This window comes from Tachyglossus aculeatus, chromosome X1, assembly GCF_015852505.1.
Source record: "Tachyglossus aculeatus isolate mTacAcu1 chromosome X1, mTacAcu1.pri, whole genome shotgun sequence".
Classification (NCBI taxonomy): Eukaryota; Metazoa; Chordata; class Mammalia; order Monotremata; family Tachyglossidae; genus Tachyglossus; species Tachyglossus aculeatus.
The window spans coordinates 86,131,379-86,152,930 of record NC_052101.1 but is presented as its reverse complement, the minus strand read 5'-3'; the positions used below and the strand labels follow the sequence as shown (position 1 = coordinate 86,152,930).

Below are 21,552 nucleotides of genomic sequence, written 5' to 3'. Positions count from 1 at the left end.
GAAAGCTTTTGTACCACCCTTGACCTGCCTGTTTTTACATCAAGTCGATGCCAAGATGACAAGAGCAACAGAATTAAATGGAAGTTCACAAAGAACGGCAGACCTAAGAACTATTTGTTTTTCAGTAAAGCTAGATGAAGTGATTATTTCAGACTGATAAACATACAATGATGTATTTTTCTAACCCCTGCAGTCAGACTGGCAACACTGTGGAATATCTTCCAAATATGGACATGAGAAAGAGATGTGCCTTTATATTTTGGTGGGCCCAGGCATAGGTGCTGAATGTTCATTTGAGTCCTGCAAAAAATCTGGGGAGTCACAATTAGACTCAGATCACAGTGGAATTTCAGTTGAGGAGAACCCCTGGTGGTCTTTCCCTCTGGATTTGATGCTGGTGGAGACTTAAAACATTTGTACATATGTATGTAGAGAAGCATCATGGCCTAGTGGCATGAACACAGGCTTGGGAGTCAGAGGCTGTGTGTTCTAATCCCGGCTCCGTCACTTGTCTGCTCTGTGACCTTCTCTGTGCCTCATTTACCTCTTCTCAAATGAGGATTGAGACTGTGAGCCCCATGTGGGACAGGGACTGTGTTCAACCTGATTGCCTTTTATCTACCCCAGCACTTGGAACAATCAATCAATCAATCGTATTTATTGAGCGCTTACTTTGTGCAGAGCACTGTACTAAGCACTTGGGAAGTACAAGTTGGCAACATATAGAGACAGTCCCTACCCAACAGTGGGCTCACAGTCTAAAAGGGGGATACAGAGAACAAAACCAAACATACTAACAAAATAAAATAAATAGAATAGATATGTACAAGTAAAATAAATAGAGTAATAAATATGTACAAACATATATACATATATACAGGTGCTGTGGGGAATGGAAGGAGGTAAGATGGGGAGGATGGAGAGGGGGACGAGGGGGAGAGGAAGGAAGGGGCTCAGTCTGGGAAGGCCTCCTGGAGGAGGTGAGCTCTCAGTAGGGCCTTGAAGGGAGGAAGAGAGCTAGCTTGGCGGATGGGCAGAGGGAGGGCATTCCAGGCCCGGGGGATGACGTGGGCCAGGGGTCGATGGCCGGACAGGCGAGAACGAGGTACGGTGAGGTGATTAGCGGCAGAGGAGCGGAGGGTGCGGGGTGGGAACAGTGCTTGCACATAGTAAGTGCTTAATAGCATAATAACAATAACTATTATTATTATTATTATTATTATTACTATTTATTTAGCCCTGCTGCTGGTCCAGGAGAAAGAGCACTCCTCTGGGAATTGGGAGATCTGGGTTCTACTCCCGGTTCTGCCTGCAGAAGCTTTGCCATCGGTGGTGAAAGCTGCCGACCAAAGAACCACCTAAGAGGATTCCATGAGGTGGACGAAGAGGATCCTGAAAATTAGCTGGCTATCATTCTGTTTTAGTTCGGGGGTGGGGGGGGTATTTGTTAAGTGCCATACCCCAGGCACTGGACTAAACGGGGTAAATACAAGATGGTCGGGTTGGACATAATAATAATAATAATGCTGGTATTTGTTAAGCGCTTACTATGTGCCAAGCACTGTTCTAAGCACTGGGTTAGATACAAGGTTATTAGATTGTCCCTCGTAGGGCTCACAGTAAATCCCCATTTTACAGACGAGGGAACTGAGGCCCAGAGAAGTGAAGTGACTTGCCCAAATTCACACAGCTGACAAGTGGCGGAGCCGGAATTAGAACCCATGACCTCTGACTCCCAGGCCCGTGCTCTTTCCACTAAGCCACGCTGACATGACCCATGTCCCACTTGGGACCCACAGTCTTCGTCCCTAGTTCACAGATGAGGTAGCTGAGGCACACAGAAGTTAAGGGACTTGCCCAAGGTCACGCAGCAGACAAGCGGTGGTGCTGGAATTAGAACCCAGGTCTTCTGACTCCCAGGCCCGTGCTCTTTCCACTAGGCCATGCTGCTTCTCAACCATGGGTGGCAAAGACCCTAGAAACTAACTGCCCGTCAGGTCACGGTGCTACAGCATAGCACTGGCAGTACATGGCAGTCACTACAGCCATAAATGGGTCCTGCCTGTAAAAATCCTCCGTGAGCATTTCGCAATGGGTTGCGCCCCTGCCTACTTGTTGCATTTCTTGCCCTCAGTGGGTACCTGACTGGCCAAGAGAGAGTGCAAATGGCACTGTACAAGCTATTATCATTAGAATTAACTCCTCGAGGCAGGTTCTTGGTCCTGATGTTTCTCATTGCCCATATTTTCCCTACCTTTTTTGGGAAGCAGCACGGCCTAGTGGAAAGAACATGGGCCTGGGAGTCAGAAGACCTGAGTTCTAATTCCAGCTCTGCCAAATGCTTGTTGTGTGACCTTGGGCAAATCACTTCACTTCTCCGTGCCTCATTTGTCCCGTTCTCCCTCCTACTTAGACCGTGAGTTCCATGCGGGACTGGGACTGTGTCCAACCTAATTAACTTGTATCTACCCCAGCACTTAGAACAGTGCTTGGCACATAGTAAGTGCTCAACAAGACCATTAAAAAAGGACACTTTTTGGAAACACTTCCATCAGAGGTATCCCAGGGAAGGGGGAATATATGAACTGTAGTTCTAATTAAATGATAATTAAAGTCTGCATTACCAGCTCTGGTAAAGGATAATAATTATAGTGGTATTTGTAAAGCACTTACTATGTGGCATGCACTAAGAGCTGGGGTGGATACAAGTAAATCAGGTTGGACACAGTCCCTGGCTCACAGTCTCAATCCCCATTTTACAGATGAGGTAACTGAAGCACAGAGAAGTCACACAGCAAGCAAGCAATTGGAAGAGTTGGGATTAGAACCCAGGTGCTTTTGGGTTCTAATTTGATTGGTAGGGGTTAATATGTTTTGTCTTGTTCTCTGTCTCCCCCTTCTAGACTGTGAGCCCACTGTTGGGTAGGGACCGTCTCTGTATGTTGCCAACTTGTACTTCCCAAGCGCTTAGTACAGTGCTCTGCACACAGTAAGAGCTAAATACGATTGATTGACTGGAAACTGCACTGGCTGAAATGAGATTTTTAAAACTGTAAATTTTATTTATCCATCAGGAAAATTGAGTTAGCTCTATAGTCACAGTTTTTATATTGACAGAATGGTGATGTTTGCTAATCACCATTTAATATCTAACATTAGCAGCAGTTACATCAATAGCTAACAGAAATAATCTTTCTTCATGTATGTCATACAGGCGATTCTCTTCTCAATCCCTGACTCTGTCTTTTCCCTTTTCCTTCTCTTGCAGTGATTGCTTCCTTTTATTTTCAACCCCACCCCCTCCATTTTTCCATGTTAATATTTTAAAATTTTGATTTAATTCATTTTTATTTTATGGATTCGACCTTATCTTTTATGATGTTTTAGTGCTTGATTGTTTCATTGCTCCTTATATGCCGTCAGTTCCCTCTTCCCCCTTGTATTGTGAGATAGTGAGCTCCTTGATGGACAGAGTCCGTGTCTATTTCTGACCTGGATATTCTCTCCCACTGTTTAGAACTATATTCTACACCCAGCAAACGCTTAATAAATACTGTTACTAATTTGCGGCAGATATTTTTGCACTGTTTGTCACGACTTAGGGTTTTCTTTGCTTCTCTTTTTTCTAGGTTTTTTGCTTGCCCATACGCGTTAGTTTAGTTTTTCTTCCCTGGCATTATTGTTGTTTTCAGGTATCACCTTTTCTCCTTTGCACTCTTTCTTCTCTAGTACATTCAGTTCTCCCCAGAGCCGTGTTTTCATTTCACAATTTGGCTTAGAGTTCTTTTGGGAAACTAGAGAATGTCGTTCAGACAACGTACATTGGTCTGGATAAAATGCAACATGTTGTTGGGAGAAATGCTTGTGTGCAGGAGCGTGGCATCGGAACGGCATGTGAACTACAGCACATAACAAAGGGCTCTTCAAGAATGTAACCTCTGTGTTCTTGGAGAACTGACTTTTTTTGGAAAGTGCTCTTGTTTTTTCAGGTTTCAGTTTTGGTTTAATTTAAATATTTCTGTTTTACTTTTATTTTCTAATTTTACATTTTTTATATATACTTTATGCAAAGTGTATATAAAATATATATGAAGTAACTATGTTAAAATTTTACTGCAGCTGGAAGGACTAGCCTTTTGACTGTCTAGAGTACCCCTTGTCCATCAACTTCACTCGTTCTTCTCTTCTTCCTCATAGTTTTAGCCACCTGTTTTCCCTGATCCCCCTCCCATCTTTTGCCTTCCTTTCTTCTGGTTTCCCCCTTTTCCCACGTGGCTTGTTTTAAACAGGCATTTTTATGGTATTTGTTAAGCACTTACTATGTACCAGGCACTGTACTAAGCACTGGGGTGAATATAAGCTAATCAGGTTGGACCCCATCCATATCCCAAATGGGGCTCACAGTCTTAATCCCTGTTTTACAGATGAGGTAACAGGCACATAAGTTAAGTGACTTGCCCAAGGTCACCCAGCAGACAAGTGGCAGAGCTGGAATTGGAACCCAGGTCCTTCTGATTCCCAAGCCCTTGCTCTATCCACTAGGCACCACTGTTTCCCGTGAAAAAAGGCTTCTTTTTTTATTCTGAATTGCTGTTAAATAGATATCCGAAAGTAGAGCTAACCTGTTGAACATGCAGGGACTTTTAGTGCTTTGCACTCAATAAACACTCAAATACCACCAATTGTTTTTTCACTCCCCACATCATTTCCCAGTTTGTGTTTTTCCTTTCTCCCTCCTTCATTCCCTTTGTTTTCCCCCTCCATCTCTCCCCTTGCCTTCCACTTGCTTTTATTTCTCCCTTGGTGTGGTTACCCTTTAGAGTACCAGGGTGGTCCCTGCTAGAATATGTTAAATCAGTGAATCTCAATGGCAAACACACTCAAAAAGGGTAAGACTTCGTGATGCTGCTATGCTCGATGTGGGCAGGGAACATGTTTACCAACTCTGTTATACTGTATTCTCCCAAGTGCTTAGTACAGTGCTGTGCACATAGTAAGCTCTCAATAAATACCATTGGTTGATACACCTATAAACAAGTGAGAGTAATGCATAATTATTAATAGAGAAATATATTTCAAGTATAATTAGAAATACATGTAAATGTAATTATAATACAACAATCCCACAGTAAAACTACTTTTCAAAAGGTCTCAAAATTACTCTGGGTAGATTTTAAATGATGTAAACTGCAAGGTAGTTTCTGGTTAATGTCTTACAAGGGTAAAATGGGGATCTATCATTTTTATACCAAACTAATGTGATGCGAGTGCCTTACTTTGGAATTGTCATAGTCTCCTGAATACTACACCAGGACTACATGTAATTCTATATCTTTAAAGAGACACTCTTTCAAAATATCCATGCCAATAAAGATGAACACAGCCTGTGTCCCCACTAGCGCTCTGATGAAGTGCTTTCTATAAAAGTGGTTTTAAGAGGTAGTAGGGAAAGACAAACATTTTATTAAAGCCATTTACGTTTGAAAAAAAATCATCTTGCAAACCAAAGGTAAATGGCTCCCAATAGCTATCCTCCCAGACACAAGGTCAGGATTATTTTAACTAAGGAAACAATATCAGATGTTGCTTTCAGACTGTAAAGTAGAATTTCCCAAGTGCCAAACAGCCAGAAAAAGAACTCCCATCATTTTGAGAGACCAACAGGAAGCTCTGTCTCCCTTTTCTCTCTGCCCACGAAATCTTCCTGATTGGTTGGTCCAGGCTTGCTTTATTGTAGTACTGAAAACTGTTTCCTGGTCCACACCCAATTTTGTCAAAATGCTTTGGAAGAAAATCAACTTTTAAATAGCACCTTCACCCAATCCACTTTTGGGTCAAATTTCAAATCTATAAATCGAACACTTAGTTGGCTAGTGAAGACAGTTTCATAAATAAGCTGGCTTATCTGGGGAATAAAAAGACACCTTGCTTATCAGGGTAGAATCGTGGTAATGACCATGAAAATAACATTATGGAATCAACACTGACTGCCAAATTCATGAAAATTTTTAGCTTCCTAATTTTTTTTTTTTTACTTCCTCACCACTCTGTTACCACTGAATCGATTCAGAATTTTTTGAACTCTCTCCTATTTTACCTTGTCCTTTTTCAAGAAAGATGATTTTCGATTCTGGAAGAAAATTAGATCCAGTCACAACCATTTCATGGCCTCCATTTACTGAGCAACTGTTGATGTTGTATTTCTCAATTTGAGGAAGTTCTTGAGCAGATCGCTGGGCTATTTTTTTTAAATGGTGGAAAAAAAAAGAACTTTTAATTTTCCAAACTTTCATGCATACCAAGGGTAAACTATGAATTTGGGATCTGAATAATGGTATTTTGGGCTCAACACATAACATTTAAAAAAATCTTATCCTATACAACTAAGCAACAGAAGTGACTCCCTATTGCTGATCTACTACAACCAGGAATAACTATTTACAATTTATTCGTTCAGTTGTATTTGTTGAGTGCTTATTTTGTGCATAGCACTGTACTAAGTGCTTAGGAGAGTACAATATAACAAGAGACACATTCCCTGCCCACAACAAGCTTACAGTCTAGAAATGAGCTTACAGTCTACAGACTAATGGGCCAGTATAGCAGGAAGGACCCCAGCCCTCTACCCCCTACTTATCCTTGATCATCTCCTGCTACAACCCAGCCCAGGCACTTCACTCCTCTAATTTCAATTTATTAAATCTCTCTCTCTCTCACACAAACACATACACTAATCCCTTATCACTCATCTTCTCCCCTTATTCTCTTTCCTATGGTGCCACTTCCATACTTGAGTCTTTCCCCCTGAAAACCCTTATGGCACTCATCCCATTCCCCACCCCCACATTACTTTTATAAATAGTATTTTCCAAGCACTCAGTAGAGTGCTCTGCAAACAGTAGGTGCTCAATACGACTGAACGAACAAAATAAATAGTATTACAGATAGTTGCTACCCCTATTTGTGGTTTATTTCAATGTCTGTGTTCCAAGCTAGGACTTAAGCTCTTTGAGGGCAGGGATTGTGTCTATCAACCCTATTGTCCGGTCCCAAGAGTTTAGTACAATATTCTGTACAGTGGAAGCGCTCTATAAAACCACTGATTAAGTAAACAAAAAGGAATACTTCTTTACAAAGTGAAAAACAAGCAGGGAGAAGAATGAAATAAAATAGGGGTTGGGATAAATCTGTGTATGAGAGGTCTATAATGGACTGAGATGCCAAAGTTTACAGACGTTAGGTAACTCAAAAGGATTTTAATAGATTCATGGACAACAGGTCCGTGATGCATTATTAGAGGGAAAGATTAGAGATGTTAGAAGGCACATCCTTAACCAGATGGTTGGAAGTCACATAGACAGCCATCACATCGTACCTCCAAGTATCATTTCGAACCAGAGACCAAATACTAAAATGGATGGACCACCATGCTGCCCTAGAATGGCACTAATTATGTTCTTGAAGATGTGTTAACCCTACAGTGATCGCTGGGCAAACATATTCCGTTGAACATATTGACAGTGTATTCAAAACACAAGTCTGACTTTCAGAGGCTTCATAAAGGTCCAAGTAACATTTTACAAATTTGAATCATTTTAATTGCTTTTCCAGGAAGAGAGGCCAACTTCTCAATACTCTAATTTCTGCCACAACGTGGGTTTGCACTGTGTGTCTTGGCAAGAATGAAATGGCAGGATTAGGGAAAGTCCTTCCAACAACATGTACCTGTCTGGGTTCAGTATGATATGGTCTCAGAAGAAATGGTTGTAGATATTGGACCCAGGGTCAGAGCTTCAATATAAACTTTCAGTAACATGGGGCTCTGCAAGAACATAATCCCCACGATGCAGGAGAACTGACTACCAATACCATATGCAGTGCCTTGTGCACCAAGGAACTGAACATAGAGCTCTGTAAGGATGTGCATCACAGTTCACGGATTCCAAGTCCCATCAGCCTATGGGCTGGGTTAAACTAGACCAGGCCAAAGGATAACTGGAAGAGGGGGTTTGAGCCTGACTAGGGCGGTACCCCCAAATCTCCCAAACAATAACTTCTGGTCATTTGGGCTGAATTTGCCATCCTCAAAATGACTGGGCTGCAACTGTTTACTAGCATCAGCCACTAGAAAAAGAACTGGTGAATGCTTAATAATAATAATAATAATAATAATAGTAATAATAATAATGGCATTTATTAAGCACTTACTATGTGCAAAGCACTATTCTAATGGTTTCTATCACCATTTCTCCACACAGGCTATTGTAGCTGGTGCTAAGAAGGACATCTGGTCCCAGCATTCACTATGCCACCATTACTTGGACCATTGCAAATTTGGCTGAGGGGCAGAGTAGTGAATTTTTTTTGTGGGGGGGAGGGGGACAGTCATTCTTGCTTTAAAATATCGGGTAAACATTTATTTTTTAAAGTTTCAGGGCTCAAGGGCCCCATCAGACTTGAGCTGGACCCTAATATTTAGGTATGTTTAAGGCTCTAGCTCGCAAGATCTCTCTGAGGTAGGTAAGGGGAAGATACTTTGCTATTAAACCTCATTTTGCAAGCGAGCTATTAAACCTCATTTTGCAAGCAAGCTATTAAACTTCATTTTGCAAGCGAGCTATTAAACCTCATTTTGCAAGTGAGTAAACTGAGCTCAGAGTTAAAGCGACTTGTCCAAAGTTTCCAAGTCACTGGTAGCACCAGGATGAAAATCTGGATTTTCCTTCCAGTGTCCTTTCCATTGGCCTATACTGACTCTGAAGGGTGCCCAATGAATTTTGCATTACAATCGAAATTCAATGAATAAAGATTGCTCAAGGCCTTAACTCTAGCTGATTGCTTTTGAAGGAAATTTGGCCTGAAAATGAACAAGATGACAATCTAGCATCTACAGTGAATAAAAACTTCAAAGATAAGACAAAGAACATCTTGCACACTTACAGCATTCAACAGGTATGGAAGCAGTCTGTAGAGACAGGACTTTTCCACTAGGTTGGGGAACGTGCACCCGAAACACAAGACGCACTCTAGTATTCTTTCTGCCAATATCTGTCTCTCCTTTCCGAAGCTCTATATCTGAATTTCGTAGTTTCAAAATGCCTGCACAATCAATACTAGGAAAAAAAAAAAACAAACAAATGAGCTTTACTTTCAGGAAAACACAATTGTCTTCTTGCTTAAAATTTAAATAAAAGTGTCCCTTTGTTCCTCTTTGATTTTTTTCCCCTCAAATTATCATAAATTTGAACAAATAAAGGACTAGACTGCCAAATTAGATGGGACTGTCCCTATTCCTTGTGATTCCCCCTGAGGAACAGGGTCCATGTCTTATTCCCACTTGTGTTCACTTGCCCAATGCTTAATAAATACGATTACTACTATTCCTTGTTTCTTTCCATTAGGGAAATTGCTCACAAAGCTTTTGGCACAGGAAAGCAAAAATAAGTGAAAATCTACTCTATTAATCTTTATTAACCAAGCAACACCCCTGCTGCATTATCAGAAACATCTGTGCATAGATCAGGAGATTTCCCAATCAACACTGAGCTTGTCTGTTCCTACTTAAAAGTGCCTGAAAGGGCGGGGGAGAGAGGCAGCTGGGAACCAGGGAACTAGTCTCTGCCTAGTTTTCCGATGCTGGATCTGTCTCCGATGCCCGTATTGCTCTTTCCATGGTACTCCCAAAACTTGGTCTCTCTGGCTACCGCTTCCTGCATGACTTTCTCCTCACTACCCCAATGTCTGATAGGCCCTGTGACCAGTGAATATATGAATCAAGGCTCAAAGGGATGAAATTATGGGATTTGAGTGGTGTTCCAACTAACCAGATTCCAAAACTGACAACCCTGCAACTAGTCTGAAACCTTTGTTTGCAAAATGTTTTCCATTTAAGACCCAGATTGTGTATTCACTCTGACAGCTGACTTGACACTCAACATCCCTATATAACAGCATTTCTTCAGTACACACATGCATTGAGTCACAACCACACAGCATGAAGTACTTCATTTGAATTGCACTCAGGAGCAGTAAGATCCAGCCCTGGGCATTTTGGGGCCCTACTGATTGTCATGCTCCCACTTCCTCCTCCCTGCTCTTTCAACTAGGGTGCTTAAGGGACAGGGGCTAGGAAGCAACATGGTGCAATGGCTATAGCCTGGGCATCAGAAAGAAAGCTGGGATTCTAATCCCAGCTCCACCACTTGTCTACTGTGTGACCTCAACCTGTGTAACCAAGGCACTTCTCTGTGCCTCAATTACCTCATCTGTAAAATCAGGATTAAGACTGTGAGCCCTATGTGGGACAGGAACTGCATCCAACACCCCATTAACTTGTATCAACCCCAGCGCTTAGTACAGTGCCTTACACATAGTAAATCCTTAACAAATACCATTAAAAAAAGGTGGGGCGGGGTGGACTTGGTGGCTGTGGTGAGAATCTGTGCTCCTTCTGGCTTGGGAATACCAGCCCTCCCTCATCTCAAGTGCAACCCCTTCCTTTCTTCAGAGACGTCACATAATGGGACAAGTAAGGGAAGAGGAAGGGAATTAGAAGTATTTCTGGACAACCACCAGGCTCCAATAGTATGAAGGTATTTAATATAATGTACACATTAGTATATTCCATTGAGCCTTTTTCATCCTTATTGCTCATCTGACCCTCCTTGACCAGAGCTTGAGTCCACAGTTGGGAAAGGCAGGGAAAGCATGATCACACCCAGGTCGAAACCACCATCTTCTGCTCCGGGGGAAAAATTCACATCAGGTTCGGGTTGGAATTTGGTGGCTCTGAGATTCTTTCAATCTAGGACTCTTGTGGTAACTGAGACTCTTCTGAACACAACTATCTGACAGTAATATAGCTAGAGTTCCTTCAAAAGATCATTTCACTTCTAGCACTTGCCATAATAACTCGAAGAGTCTTCTGAGTTTAACGTAAGAACATGTGATTGATACCCAGCCGCTACCCAAGTGCTGAAACAGCTGGGACGTTTCGGGTTTTTTTTTAGTTATAAAACTCTGCTGGGCTAAGTACACCTTGGCTTTTAGTTCCTTGCTATAATCAAACAGTCCTTATTTGTATGGAGGCATTCCTTTTCCACCAAGGCAGTAGGTAGGGGACTGCATCTGTGAAGACCATTTTAATTTGGCTACAAAGTGGCAAGCTGTGCCAGGCTCAACAGGTAAAGGCAGTAGCTTGGCTGCTTCTCCTCCTGCTGCAAAGTGACTTTCTGGGACTGGAAGCTCCTTAAGGACAGGGAACGTATCTACCAACTCTGCTACACTGTATTCTCCCAACCACTTAGAACAGTGCTCTGTGCACAGTAAGCACTTAATATATACCATCTGTTGACTAGGAAAGATACACTGTATTCTCCCAACCACTTAGAACAGTGCTCTGTGCACAGTAAGCACTTAATATATACCATCTGTTGACTGGGAAAGAATACTCTCCCTAGTCAGTCAAAACCTCCTGCACCATCCTTCTTTGTCCAGGTATGCTACTGCTGACTCAGATCTTGGGCATAATCTCCTTAATAATAATTATGGTACTAGTTAAGTGCTTACTATGTGCAAGGCACTGTAATAATAATAATGTTGGTATTTGTTAAGTGCTCACTATATGTGAAGCACTATTCTAAGCGCTGGGGTAATAATAATAATAATAATAATGGCATTTATTAAGTGCTTACTATGTGCAAAGCATGTTGTAAGTGCTGGGGGGGGGGTTTACAAGGTCATCAGGTTGTCCCATGGGGGGCTCACAGTCTTAATCCCCATTTTACAGATGAGGGAACTGAGGCTCAGAGAAGTTAAGTGACTTGCCCAAAGTCACACAGCTGACAAGTGGCGGAGCCGGGATTAGAACACATGACCTCTGACTCCCAAGCCCGAGGTCTTTCCACTGAGACACGCTGCGTCACTGTACTAAGCACTGGGGTGAGTACAAGCCAATCAGGTTGGACACAGTCCCTGTCCCAGACACTGTAAAACTTTAATTTGTAGACAACTTAGCTTTCTGTTTCTGGCCATCCCACCAGCATATTTTCTTTAACCACTGGAGTTGCTTTACAGTATCCAGGGGATTAATGTGGTTTTCTTCTGGACGTGGAACCCATGCAATGGCACTCATGTCCGCACGAGGACCCACTAAGGTGGACCAGGGATAGTAGCCCATGCATCCAGGCCTGGAAAGCTACTGCCACCTTAACTGGAGGGTGGTCACAATGGAAGGAAGAGGAAAAAGCAGCAGGCAGGAAGCAATTCCCTACATGTCCTGTTTCCTTCCTCTTCTCACTCTTTCCTGCAATCCATTTGCCAAGAGTGGCTCCAGAGGTCTGGCAAATGAGGCTTTTCCCACATTGTCTGTGCCCAGACGGGCAATGATGTACTGATCAAAGTGCTGGGGGGAGAAGGGTGTGCACAGGAAAGGTGTCAAAAAGCAAGGATGGGCACCAAATCACACTCATATCAACCCCCTCTCTCAACACACCACCACCCAAATGGATGTTGGTGGGGTGGGGGTCCAAAGTCATGCCGGAATCATATTCGAAATGAATATACTATAATTATGGTATATGTTAAGGGCGTACTATGAATCAAGCACTAGAATAGATACATGGTTATCAGATCAGACACAGTCCCTGTTCCATATGGGGCTCACAGTCTAAGGAGGAAGGAGAACAGGAATCGAATCCCCATTTTATACAGATGAGGAAGCTGAGGCCCAGAAAAATTATGGGACTTGCCCAAGGTCTCACAGCAATCAATTGGCAGAGCCAGATTTAGAACCCACGTTCTCTGACTCCCAGGCTAATGTTCTATCCATTAGGCCATTCTGCTGCTCGTAAGCTAAAATGCTGAGAGACAGCCATGAATTGTGGAGGAAAATAGAAAACTGCACGGATTGATTGTATGTCAAATCAACTGAAGGAAAAAGTTATTTAAGGAGATGTCTTTGTTATAAGGTGGCTCGGAAGCAAGAATACACAGTGAGCATTACCCAGTAATGATGCCCCAAAAGAAAAAAAACGGCACAGAATTGTCTCTTTTCTGAGAGAGGTTGCAACATACCTGGCTGACATACTATTTTCAGGAAGAAGTGGAATTTCCAGAACTTTTGTGCTAGCAATGATCATTTCTTGGCTAGCAGTAGCAACTGTCTTCCCAGTGATTCGATGCACTTGGTAGAACGCATGTGGTCGCAAATAACGATCATCTGCCGTTCCAATGAACATCTGTAAATTTACTGGTTTTTCACTGTAGCCCAGGAGCTAATTAAAGAGAAAGAAAAATCAGATGCACAATTACATGGTGACCTAAGTGTTAAGGAATTTTACATTTACAGTGCTGACTATTAAATGTATAGGCCTCAAATAAAAGTTACGGAAATTTTAGTTACAGAGTGGCTCATTTAAAGGCACAGGTGTTGGATTCCATTCAATTAATGGGGATTTACTGAGCAACTACTGTGGGTAACAAGTTATTATAAGAGTCCAATAACTAGTAAAACCCAGAGTCCCTACTCTCAGAGAGCTTACACTCTAACGGTGGTGGCAGGCAGGCAAAGCGTACACATCAAGTGGGAAGAAAAATAAACACAATTGGAAATAGCCAGAGATGGAAAAATAAAATAATTGAGTAAATAAATGGGCTACATAAACCAACAGGGCAGAGACCACATCTTCTATTTTGTCATGCTCTCCCTTGTGTCTTGTTCAGGGCCCTGACCACAGTAAGGACTCAATAAATATCACCAATTGTTCCACAGACACAGGAGCCTTTTGAGGAGTGGAGTGATGGGTTCAGAGCGACATTGTAGAAAGACGATCCTGGCAGCAGAGTGTGGTATAGACCAGAGAGGGTGGACATTGCTGGCAGGGAGGCCAGAGAGGAGTCTGGCAGTGTTGTTCGGTCAGGAGACGGGAAGAGCTTGAACCAGCGGAGCAGCCAAAAGGATGAAGATGTTTTTTTCCAGACAGAAAACGCATCCCTTGAGCTTACCGTCACCATCTTCTTCTCCTACTGCTAGCTGAACTTTTGGAACTTACGGGCTGCAATCTGCCATCCCCACTTGATAAACAACTTCCGCAATCATCACCAGTGCCTTCTACTGCAGTTTAGCAATCCATCCTCTTGTTATTCTTCCAGGGCTCTCTGCTACCTCAGACTCTTGACAAACCTCAGCACCTCGAACACATTTGGGCCTTGTCTTCAGGGACATTTTGCTCTTTGGGTTGCTTAGGGGACAAACTGAAGAAGAAGCCTCCCTGCTTTTGAAGAACTTACGAGATTTCTGGGTGTACAGCTCCAGTTTTCTCTCTCCTGTCCTGAATTTCTTCCCTGCCTCTAGGATACGTCCACGTGGATACTCTGCCATTGCATGCACTACTCTTTATCTTTGTGGATCCATACTTCTCCTGATGCCCTCATGAGACGGGAAGCTGCTCGAAGGCAAGGAACAATTCCTGATGTGCTATAAGAACGGAGAGGCTTTAGGATGTATTTGCCAAGGATCTCCATGGAAATTTTAAAGATGGGACAGTCATTTACTTTTTTGAGATGGTTGAAACTGCTGCAGTACTGCCCGGAAGCAGGGGGATGTCTTAGATGGCCTCTCTAGGCCTCTGCCAGGCCTAAGGTGAGGTTAAAGGACCACTTCCTAGCCACGACAACTGGTTTTATGAGAGGCAGCACTTTACTTCATTAGGGAAACATTACCAAGAAACTAAACTACCTCAAAAGATCCAAACACATTTTATATTGGCTGTCAACTGTCTCTCTCTTTCCAACCTTTCCTTGAGGAAAGCAAACCCTCCCAAGATATGGTATGGAGGAGATATGTTTTGTAGCCCAGCTTTTTCCTCTAGGGAGGTCTGAACGAGATGGAAGATACATAGCAAGGAATACCACACTGGTCATCAAAGGATTTGGGCTGCATTCCCAATTCCTCAAATGGCTCACTCTTTCTGTTCCTTAGTTTCTTGTTTCTACCTGTTTCACCTGAAGACTGAGTGAAATGTAAACTACAGTAGATTTGACTTTTTCTATTCAAAATGTATGATGGTTGAAAATTACTGACACGTCGGAGTGCATTCGAGTTCTCGATTTGCTTTTAAGTGTCCTCGGTCAGAATTAGTTTGAGTCTAATATTTATTTTCCTGGACCTCTCTTGTTTCAAAACCTAGAGCAGGAGAGTTGATTTTTATGTGCACATAATTCCCCAAAGCTTTCAAAATAAAGTGTGGATTGAAATTAAGAATATTTGGGGCCTCAAAAAAATAACTACAGCTGCGACCTTGGCCAAGGATGAAAGCAATCCTAATATCATGGGGGCTGTTCATTTTTGTCTCAGACATTCTGATCTCATTTAAAAATTCTTGAACAATGACCAGATCCACTCTGTTAGTCAAATTTGAAAGGGAGAATTTTTATTTGTCTTGATTTTCTTTAATACAAAAAGTCTTGACGAGCAATCTTAAATAGCTTTAGAGTTTGCATACTGGATTATGTTTTCCAAATTAGCTAGAATCTGACATAAAAACTCAATAAGTATATAAGAGGAGACACTGCTAATTAGGAAAGTGTATCCATATACCGTTTATCCCTGTAGGCTGAAAGCTCCTACCAGCTCAACTCAAAAACTGCTGCATTACCATTAGTTAGGTATTGGCATGGCATGAAATTAAAAGCATGGACAAAAGAGAACCATCATTCCTCACCCACAAAATCCTACCTCCTATGTCAGCGCTGGTGGGAATTTTGACAGTCGAACTCAACTAAGCTTAATGCTCTGGTGGGGGTCACCCTAAGCTGACTCAGGGTTTTCTTCTGCCTCCACAACCCCCAAGGGATCATACAACTTCTCTAGGGCAACCCAGGCAAGTGGAGAGAGTAGGCAGCAAGGGCTTTCAGTCCAAATGCACTGCTGCAAAACGTTCTTGCTAAAAATGTTACATGTAGAAACTGAGCAAAAGGGGGCAGACTCCAGCATCAGCCTAATCATTGTCCATCACTCGAGATAACCCAGTCTGCAGTTTCTAACTCAACCCAAACTGCCATGGTTATTGACACTGTTTTGAAAAACATGAAAACCAACAACTGCTGCATTTAATTAAATCATTCTCCTAAATTATAGAAGTTGAGGGAGGATGCTACTGGTGTACACGAAACAAGCAGGTCAAGGAGCTGGGAGAACACTGGTAAAACAAGCCTCAGGCATCTCTTGAGAGTGCACTGGATGACAGAGTTTGAACTGCAGGTGTTGGCTTCATTGCTACATGGAGGGCAGTACCTCTCAATGAGAGTGTGACATTCTTTCCTTCATGTTTGATGAGAAACACTGCAGATTGATAAATGGCATACTGGTACGTTTATTCCAGAGGACAGTGGGCTAAACAAGTGGAAGAGAAGACAACTCAACAGTGAGACCCGGAAGCGACTTTGCTAAAGGTGTCGATACAGTCAATTGTGCAGGGGGAATTCACTGCATTGTTGGGAGCAATATTTTTGTTTATCCATGTTGATCGCTACATTCGGTAGAGGTAACGGGAATGAGTAGGAACCAGTTGGGGGCAATCTGCTATAGTGAACTAACTGTGCATCACAAATACAAAATACCAAGAGAGAGAAGGCAAGAACAATCCCTGACACGTCAGGCACTGTTGGAAATATTACCCATCCAGGGTTGGATCATGGATTAACATGCAAAAAAAAAAATGTATTTTGACGTCGGCTGGGAAAACCATACACAAAAAAGCACAAAAAGCTTTGCCAAGATGAAGGGTTCGATGCGAAAACCTATACAGATGAGCTGAGAAGAGGAGGTGTGAAAAACAAGACAGAACTGAGGACAGAAAGACTAAGAAGTATTTATCCACACTGCCCCAGAGGCGAGGAAAATGAGCAATGGGCAGAAAGCACAAGGAAACAATTCAGCTTAGGGGAAAAGAAGCAAAATTGAAGGCAGAAGGAAAATCAGGATATGAATGCAAAGCACTCTGCAAGCAAATAAAGACAAAAGTACGTAAAGATTAAAAGGAACAAGTTGAGGACAGCTGACTTGAACCACAGGAGCCTGAAAAACATGAAACACATTTCCCAAAGCACCGTAACAAAGTCACTCAAGGATGGTAATTATTACTATTATGGCATTTGTTGGGCACTTACTTTTAAGCTCTGGGATAAACACAAATGAATCAGGTTGGACACAGTCCTGTCCCACTTGAGGCTCACAGTCTGAGTAGACTGTGATGGAGAGACTGATCAGTTGCACACAAATAAATGGCATTTGCACCGTTTTACGGCAATCTGTACACCTTCATGGTAAAAGTCATGGGAAAGCAGCGTGGCCTAATAATAATAATAATGGCATTTTTTAAGTGCTTACTATGCGCCAGGTACTGTTCTAAGCGCTGGGGTAGATACAAGATAATCGGGTTGGATACAGTCCCTGTTCCAAATAGGCCTCACATTCTTAATCCCCATTTTACAGATGAGGTGACTGAGGCACAGAGAAGTGAAGTGACTTACCCAAGGTCACACAGCACACAAGCGGCAGAGCCGGGAGTAGAACCCAGGTTTTTCTGACTCCCAGGCTCGTGCTCCTTCCACTAGGCCATGCTACTTCTCTGCCTAGTGGATAGTGCTTCGCTACCTAATGGACAGAGCATGAGCCTGGGAGTCAGGACTTGGGTTCTAATCCTGGCTCCTCTATTATTCTGCTGTGTGACCTTGGGCAAATCACTTCACTTCTCTGTGCCTCAGTTACTCCATCTGTTAAAAAAAAAAAAACCAGAAAAAGAAAGGCCATGAGGTGCAAAGAACTGAACCAAAAGTGAGCCATGAAATGATGTGGGGGAAGTAGCATCTTTTTAGTGTTAAATGAGGGAAATGATGCTCAGGAGTTGACATTTAGCCAGTACAGTTCTGAGCAGGCAATAGGTGACTGAACCTTCATTAAGTAGTTCAGCAAAGGAAGAAACAAAAAAACTTCAACAGCATGGGTAAGTCTTAGCATTATTATTAATAATAATAATAATAATAATAACTGTGGTATTTAAGCACTTACTGTATGTCAGGCACTGTATTAAGCACTTGGGTGGATACAAGCAAATTGGGTTGGATATAGTCTCTGACCCACGTCAGGCTCATAGTCTCAATCCTCATTTTACAGATGAGGTAACTGAGGCCCAAAGAAGTGAAGTGACTTGCCTAAGGTCACACAGCAGACAAGTGGCAGAACAGGGATTCGAAAATACCATCATTATCCCACAACCTTCTGACTCCCAGGCCCGTGCTCTAGCCACGATGCCATGCTGCTTCAACAGTCTTAGTCTTAGATTGCCCACAAAGAAAGGCACTTGTGCAGACAGGTACAATTACTGGTCAATCACCCTCTTGCTACAGATATACATGGTCTTCCCACATTGTACTCAATCACATCGAAAGATTTGGCTAAGCGGCCAAGAGAGGATAACAAGTCCTCTTTTGCTCTCGGGTTCCATTGAATAAGGTCCATTGTCAGAAAAATGCAGGAAATTCAAAGAGCCTAGGTGCTATGCACTCATAGGCTACAAAAAAAGCTTTGACTCCATCTTAGTTCAACGACTGGAACAATATTGGAATCATCCAGGCCTCCATCGACCAGCTGGCATAAATTAAGAAATTCACAACAGAGATAATGCTGTTCAAAGACCTATGTTGTATTAATGAACTGAAAGGTTAGAGAGCAAGGCAAAATAATTTCTCTCAAGTTGTTTAATGCAGGCTCTGGAAGCCCTATTCCAGAGGCTGACATGGGAAAGTGGAATTACGATAGCTGGGAACTAGTTAACTACTGCTGTTTGCAAATGATTGCATTGTGCTTGCTGTGGATCCCCACTGAGCTGTGATATACAATGCAACAACTGAAATAGAAATCACACAGAATTGGTCTTTGAGGTGAGTATCTCCCAGACCTAGTAGAAGTGCAAGCACTGTGGAGAGAGATCCATTCAAATCAATGGCAAAAAAGGAGGAGCCGGCATCTCTTTCACCCCAGGGCCTATGCTGAAAAATCGAAATAGCTCTGATGGTGAATGCAGCACAAGGAAGACAGCTTGAGCCAGGTACAGCATAATAAAAACCTTGTTACTGGACGGCAGCCGGCAATGAAAAGGAGAGAACTTTCCAGTGCCGCCATTTTGTCTTCGATTAAATACACTGCTGAAATTAGCCTGAGAAAATAAGCTGCAAGTAACAGAGTCATGGAACAGAGGATGTGCATTGTATTCTTATGCCTGGTTTATGATATTTGTTAAACACTTACTCTGTGTCAAGCACTGCTCTCAGCTCTGGGGTAGATACAAGTTCATCAGGTTGGACACTGTCCCTGTCCCACATGGGGCTCACAGTCTCGTATCTAGGACCACTGTGAGACAGTGTTCGGGATGCAAAAATACACAGGTATTCATGGAGAGTTGGACAAGAGCAAATAGGACAAATGGCAAAAGCATTTTTCTATGTAAAAACAAATTATTCAAACTGAAATCTCAAAAAATAAAAGCCATCACCTCCATGTTGAATTCACTGTGGTCTGTACTCTTCTAGTTTCAGGAAGGTACTCAATACCTCAGTTGGTGAAAGCTAGTTTCACATGTGTGACTCTTTAAGCTCCTTGTGGGCAGGGAATGTGCCTATCAACTCTATACTCTCCCAAGCACTAAGTATAGTGCTCTATACACACTAAGCACTTGATAAATACTATTGATTCCCTTAGCACATATATTTTATTCCTAGCCTCAGCACTGTTTTTTCATTTGCATAGTCAACTGCATATTCTATTTCAATCAATCATATTCCTTGATCACTTAGTGTGCAAAGCACCGTACTAAGTGCTAGGCAGAGTATACTCAAGTATGCTCCTACTCTCACTCTTTGTAAGTAATTTTAGTCTGTCCATCTCCCCCATGGAGACTGCTCTCTGAGGACAGGAAACATGTCTTGCTTCTGCAGTACTCTCCCAAGCTTTGCACCCAATAGGTGCTCAACAAATACCACTGATTACGGACAGAGATTTTTTTTTCAAGTGCATTTTACCTAGAAAAGGTATGTTTTAAATAAAATGCATATTTACAAGTGCAAATTTTCTGGTTTCCCACTTTCTCTACTGTCCAACTTGGGATTCTCTGGCTTTGGCCCACTTGTCTTGCTCAATGACCATCTGACTCATTCCCTTTCTTGCTCTGAGACCCGAGCCTCTCTTAGCTCCGCCCTCTTGGGTCTGCGGTTTCACCCACGTCCTCAACACCACACTTCACCTGTCCACTCCAAGCACCACACAGAATGGCAGCCTGCCAAATCCTCAGCAACTTTTTCCAACGCTAGCTTCACCACCCAGTTTCGATTCTTCTAGAAAGCAGAACCATGGATGGGACAATTGATGAAGCTTCCCCACGCAGTCAGAAGCTATTCTGTACGGCAGAACTTCTGGAAAAGTTAAATCAACTCTATCATCGCTTCATCCTTACCAGGGCACCTGTGAAGTGACCTGTTTTCTGATTTTATCACTGCTGGTCCCCATATAATAATAATAATGATAACAACTGTGATATTTAAGCGCTTACTATGTGCCAAGCACTGCTCTAAGAGCTGAGGTAGATACAAGACAAACACGTCCCACAGTCCAAGTAGGAGGGAAATGAGGTGTTGAATCCCCAGATGACACAACTGACACACAGAGAAACTAAGTGACTTGTCCAAGGTCACGCAGCAGATAGGTGGCAGAGCTGGAATCATAACCCAGGTCCTCTGATGCCCAGACCAGGCTGTTTCCCCTAGGCCACACTGCTTCGCTGCTTTGCATTTAGACTGTGAGCCCACTGTTGGGTAGGGACTGTCTCTATATGTTGCCAACCTGTACTTCCCAAGCGCTTAGTACAGTGCTCTGCACACAGTATGTGCTCAATAAATACAATTGATTGACTGATTGATTGATTGATTCCCATCTCTTACTGGCTATAAGGAGTAATCACCATACTATAATAATAATAGGGATGTAAATGTATTAATAAATGTAATAATAATAATAGGGATATTTGTTAAGTGCTTACTATATGCCAAGCCCACACATAGATACAAAATCAACCATGGATGTAGGTACCCTCTCACGTGGGATCTGGGTAGGGCCTGGGAAGGGGTGGGAATCTAGGAGGGGCCGGAGGGCGAGGGTGAGCGGCCTCATTTCCCCTTCCCTGGGATCGGTGAGTAATCCCGCGGAACCCGCCAGGAACAGGGAGGGGCTGAAGGAGGAGTGATACCGCAGGCAGAGCTCCGGGAGAGCAGAGAGCTGGAGGCCTGAACTCCCCTCCAATGACCTGGGACCTGTAAACCAGCCCCGCCCCCCCCTTCATCCCAATTAGTGCACCCCCTCCCTCTCCTCGAATAATAAATAATAACTGTGGTATTTGCTAAGCGTTTGCTAGTTCCCAAGCACTGTACTAAGCACTGGGGTAGATACAAGGTCATCAGGTCCCAAATGAGGCTCACAGTCTAAATAAGAGTAATTTATAT

General features: G+C 42.7%; 1 protein-coding gene across 3 annotated transcripts in view; it reads right to left on the bottom strand.

The window, feature by feature from the left end:
• NFATC3 (nuclear factor of activated T cells 3) overlaps positions 1–21,552 on the bottom strand; it is a 196,789-nt gene that overhangs the window by 49,334 nt on the left and 125,903 nt on the right. For all 3 annotated transcript variants that reach the window (XM_038771966.1, XM_038771969.1, XM_038771970.1), the window contains exons 4-6: positions 13,075–13,274; positions 8,941–9,113; positions 6,098–6,238 (exon numbers count right to left, since the gene is read on the bottom strand). In XM_038771966.1, coding sequence (XP_038627894.1) covers positions 6,098–6,238; positions 8,941–9,113; positions 13,075–13,274 — 514 coding nt within the window. The remainder of the gene's footprint in view (positions 1–6,097; positions 6,239–8,940; positions 9,114–13,074; positions 13,275–21,552) is intronic.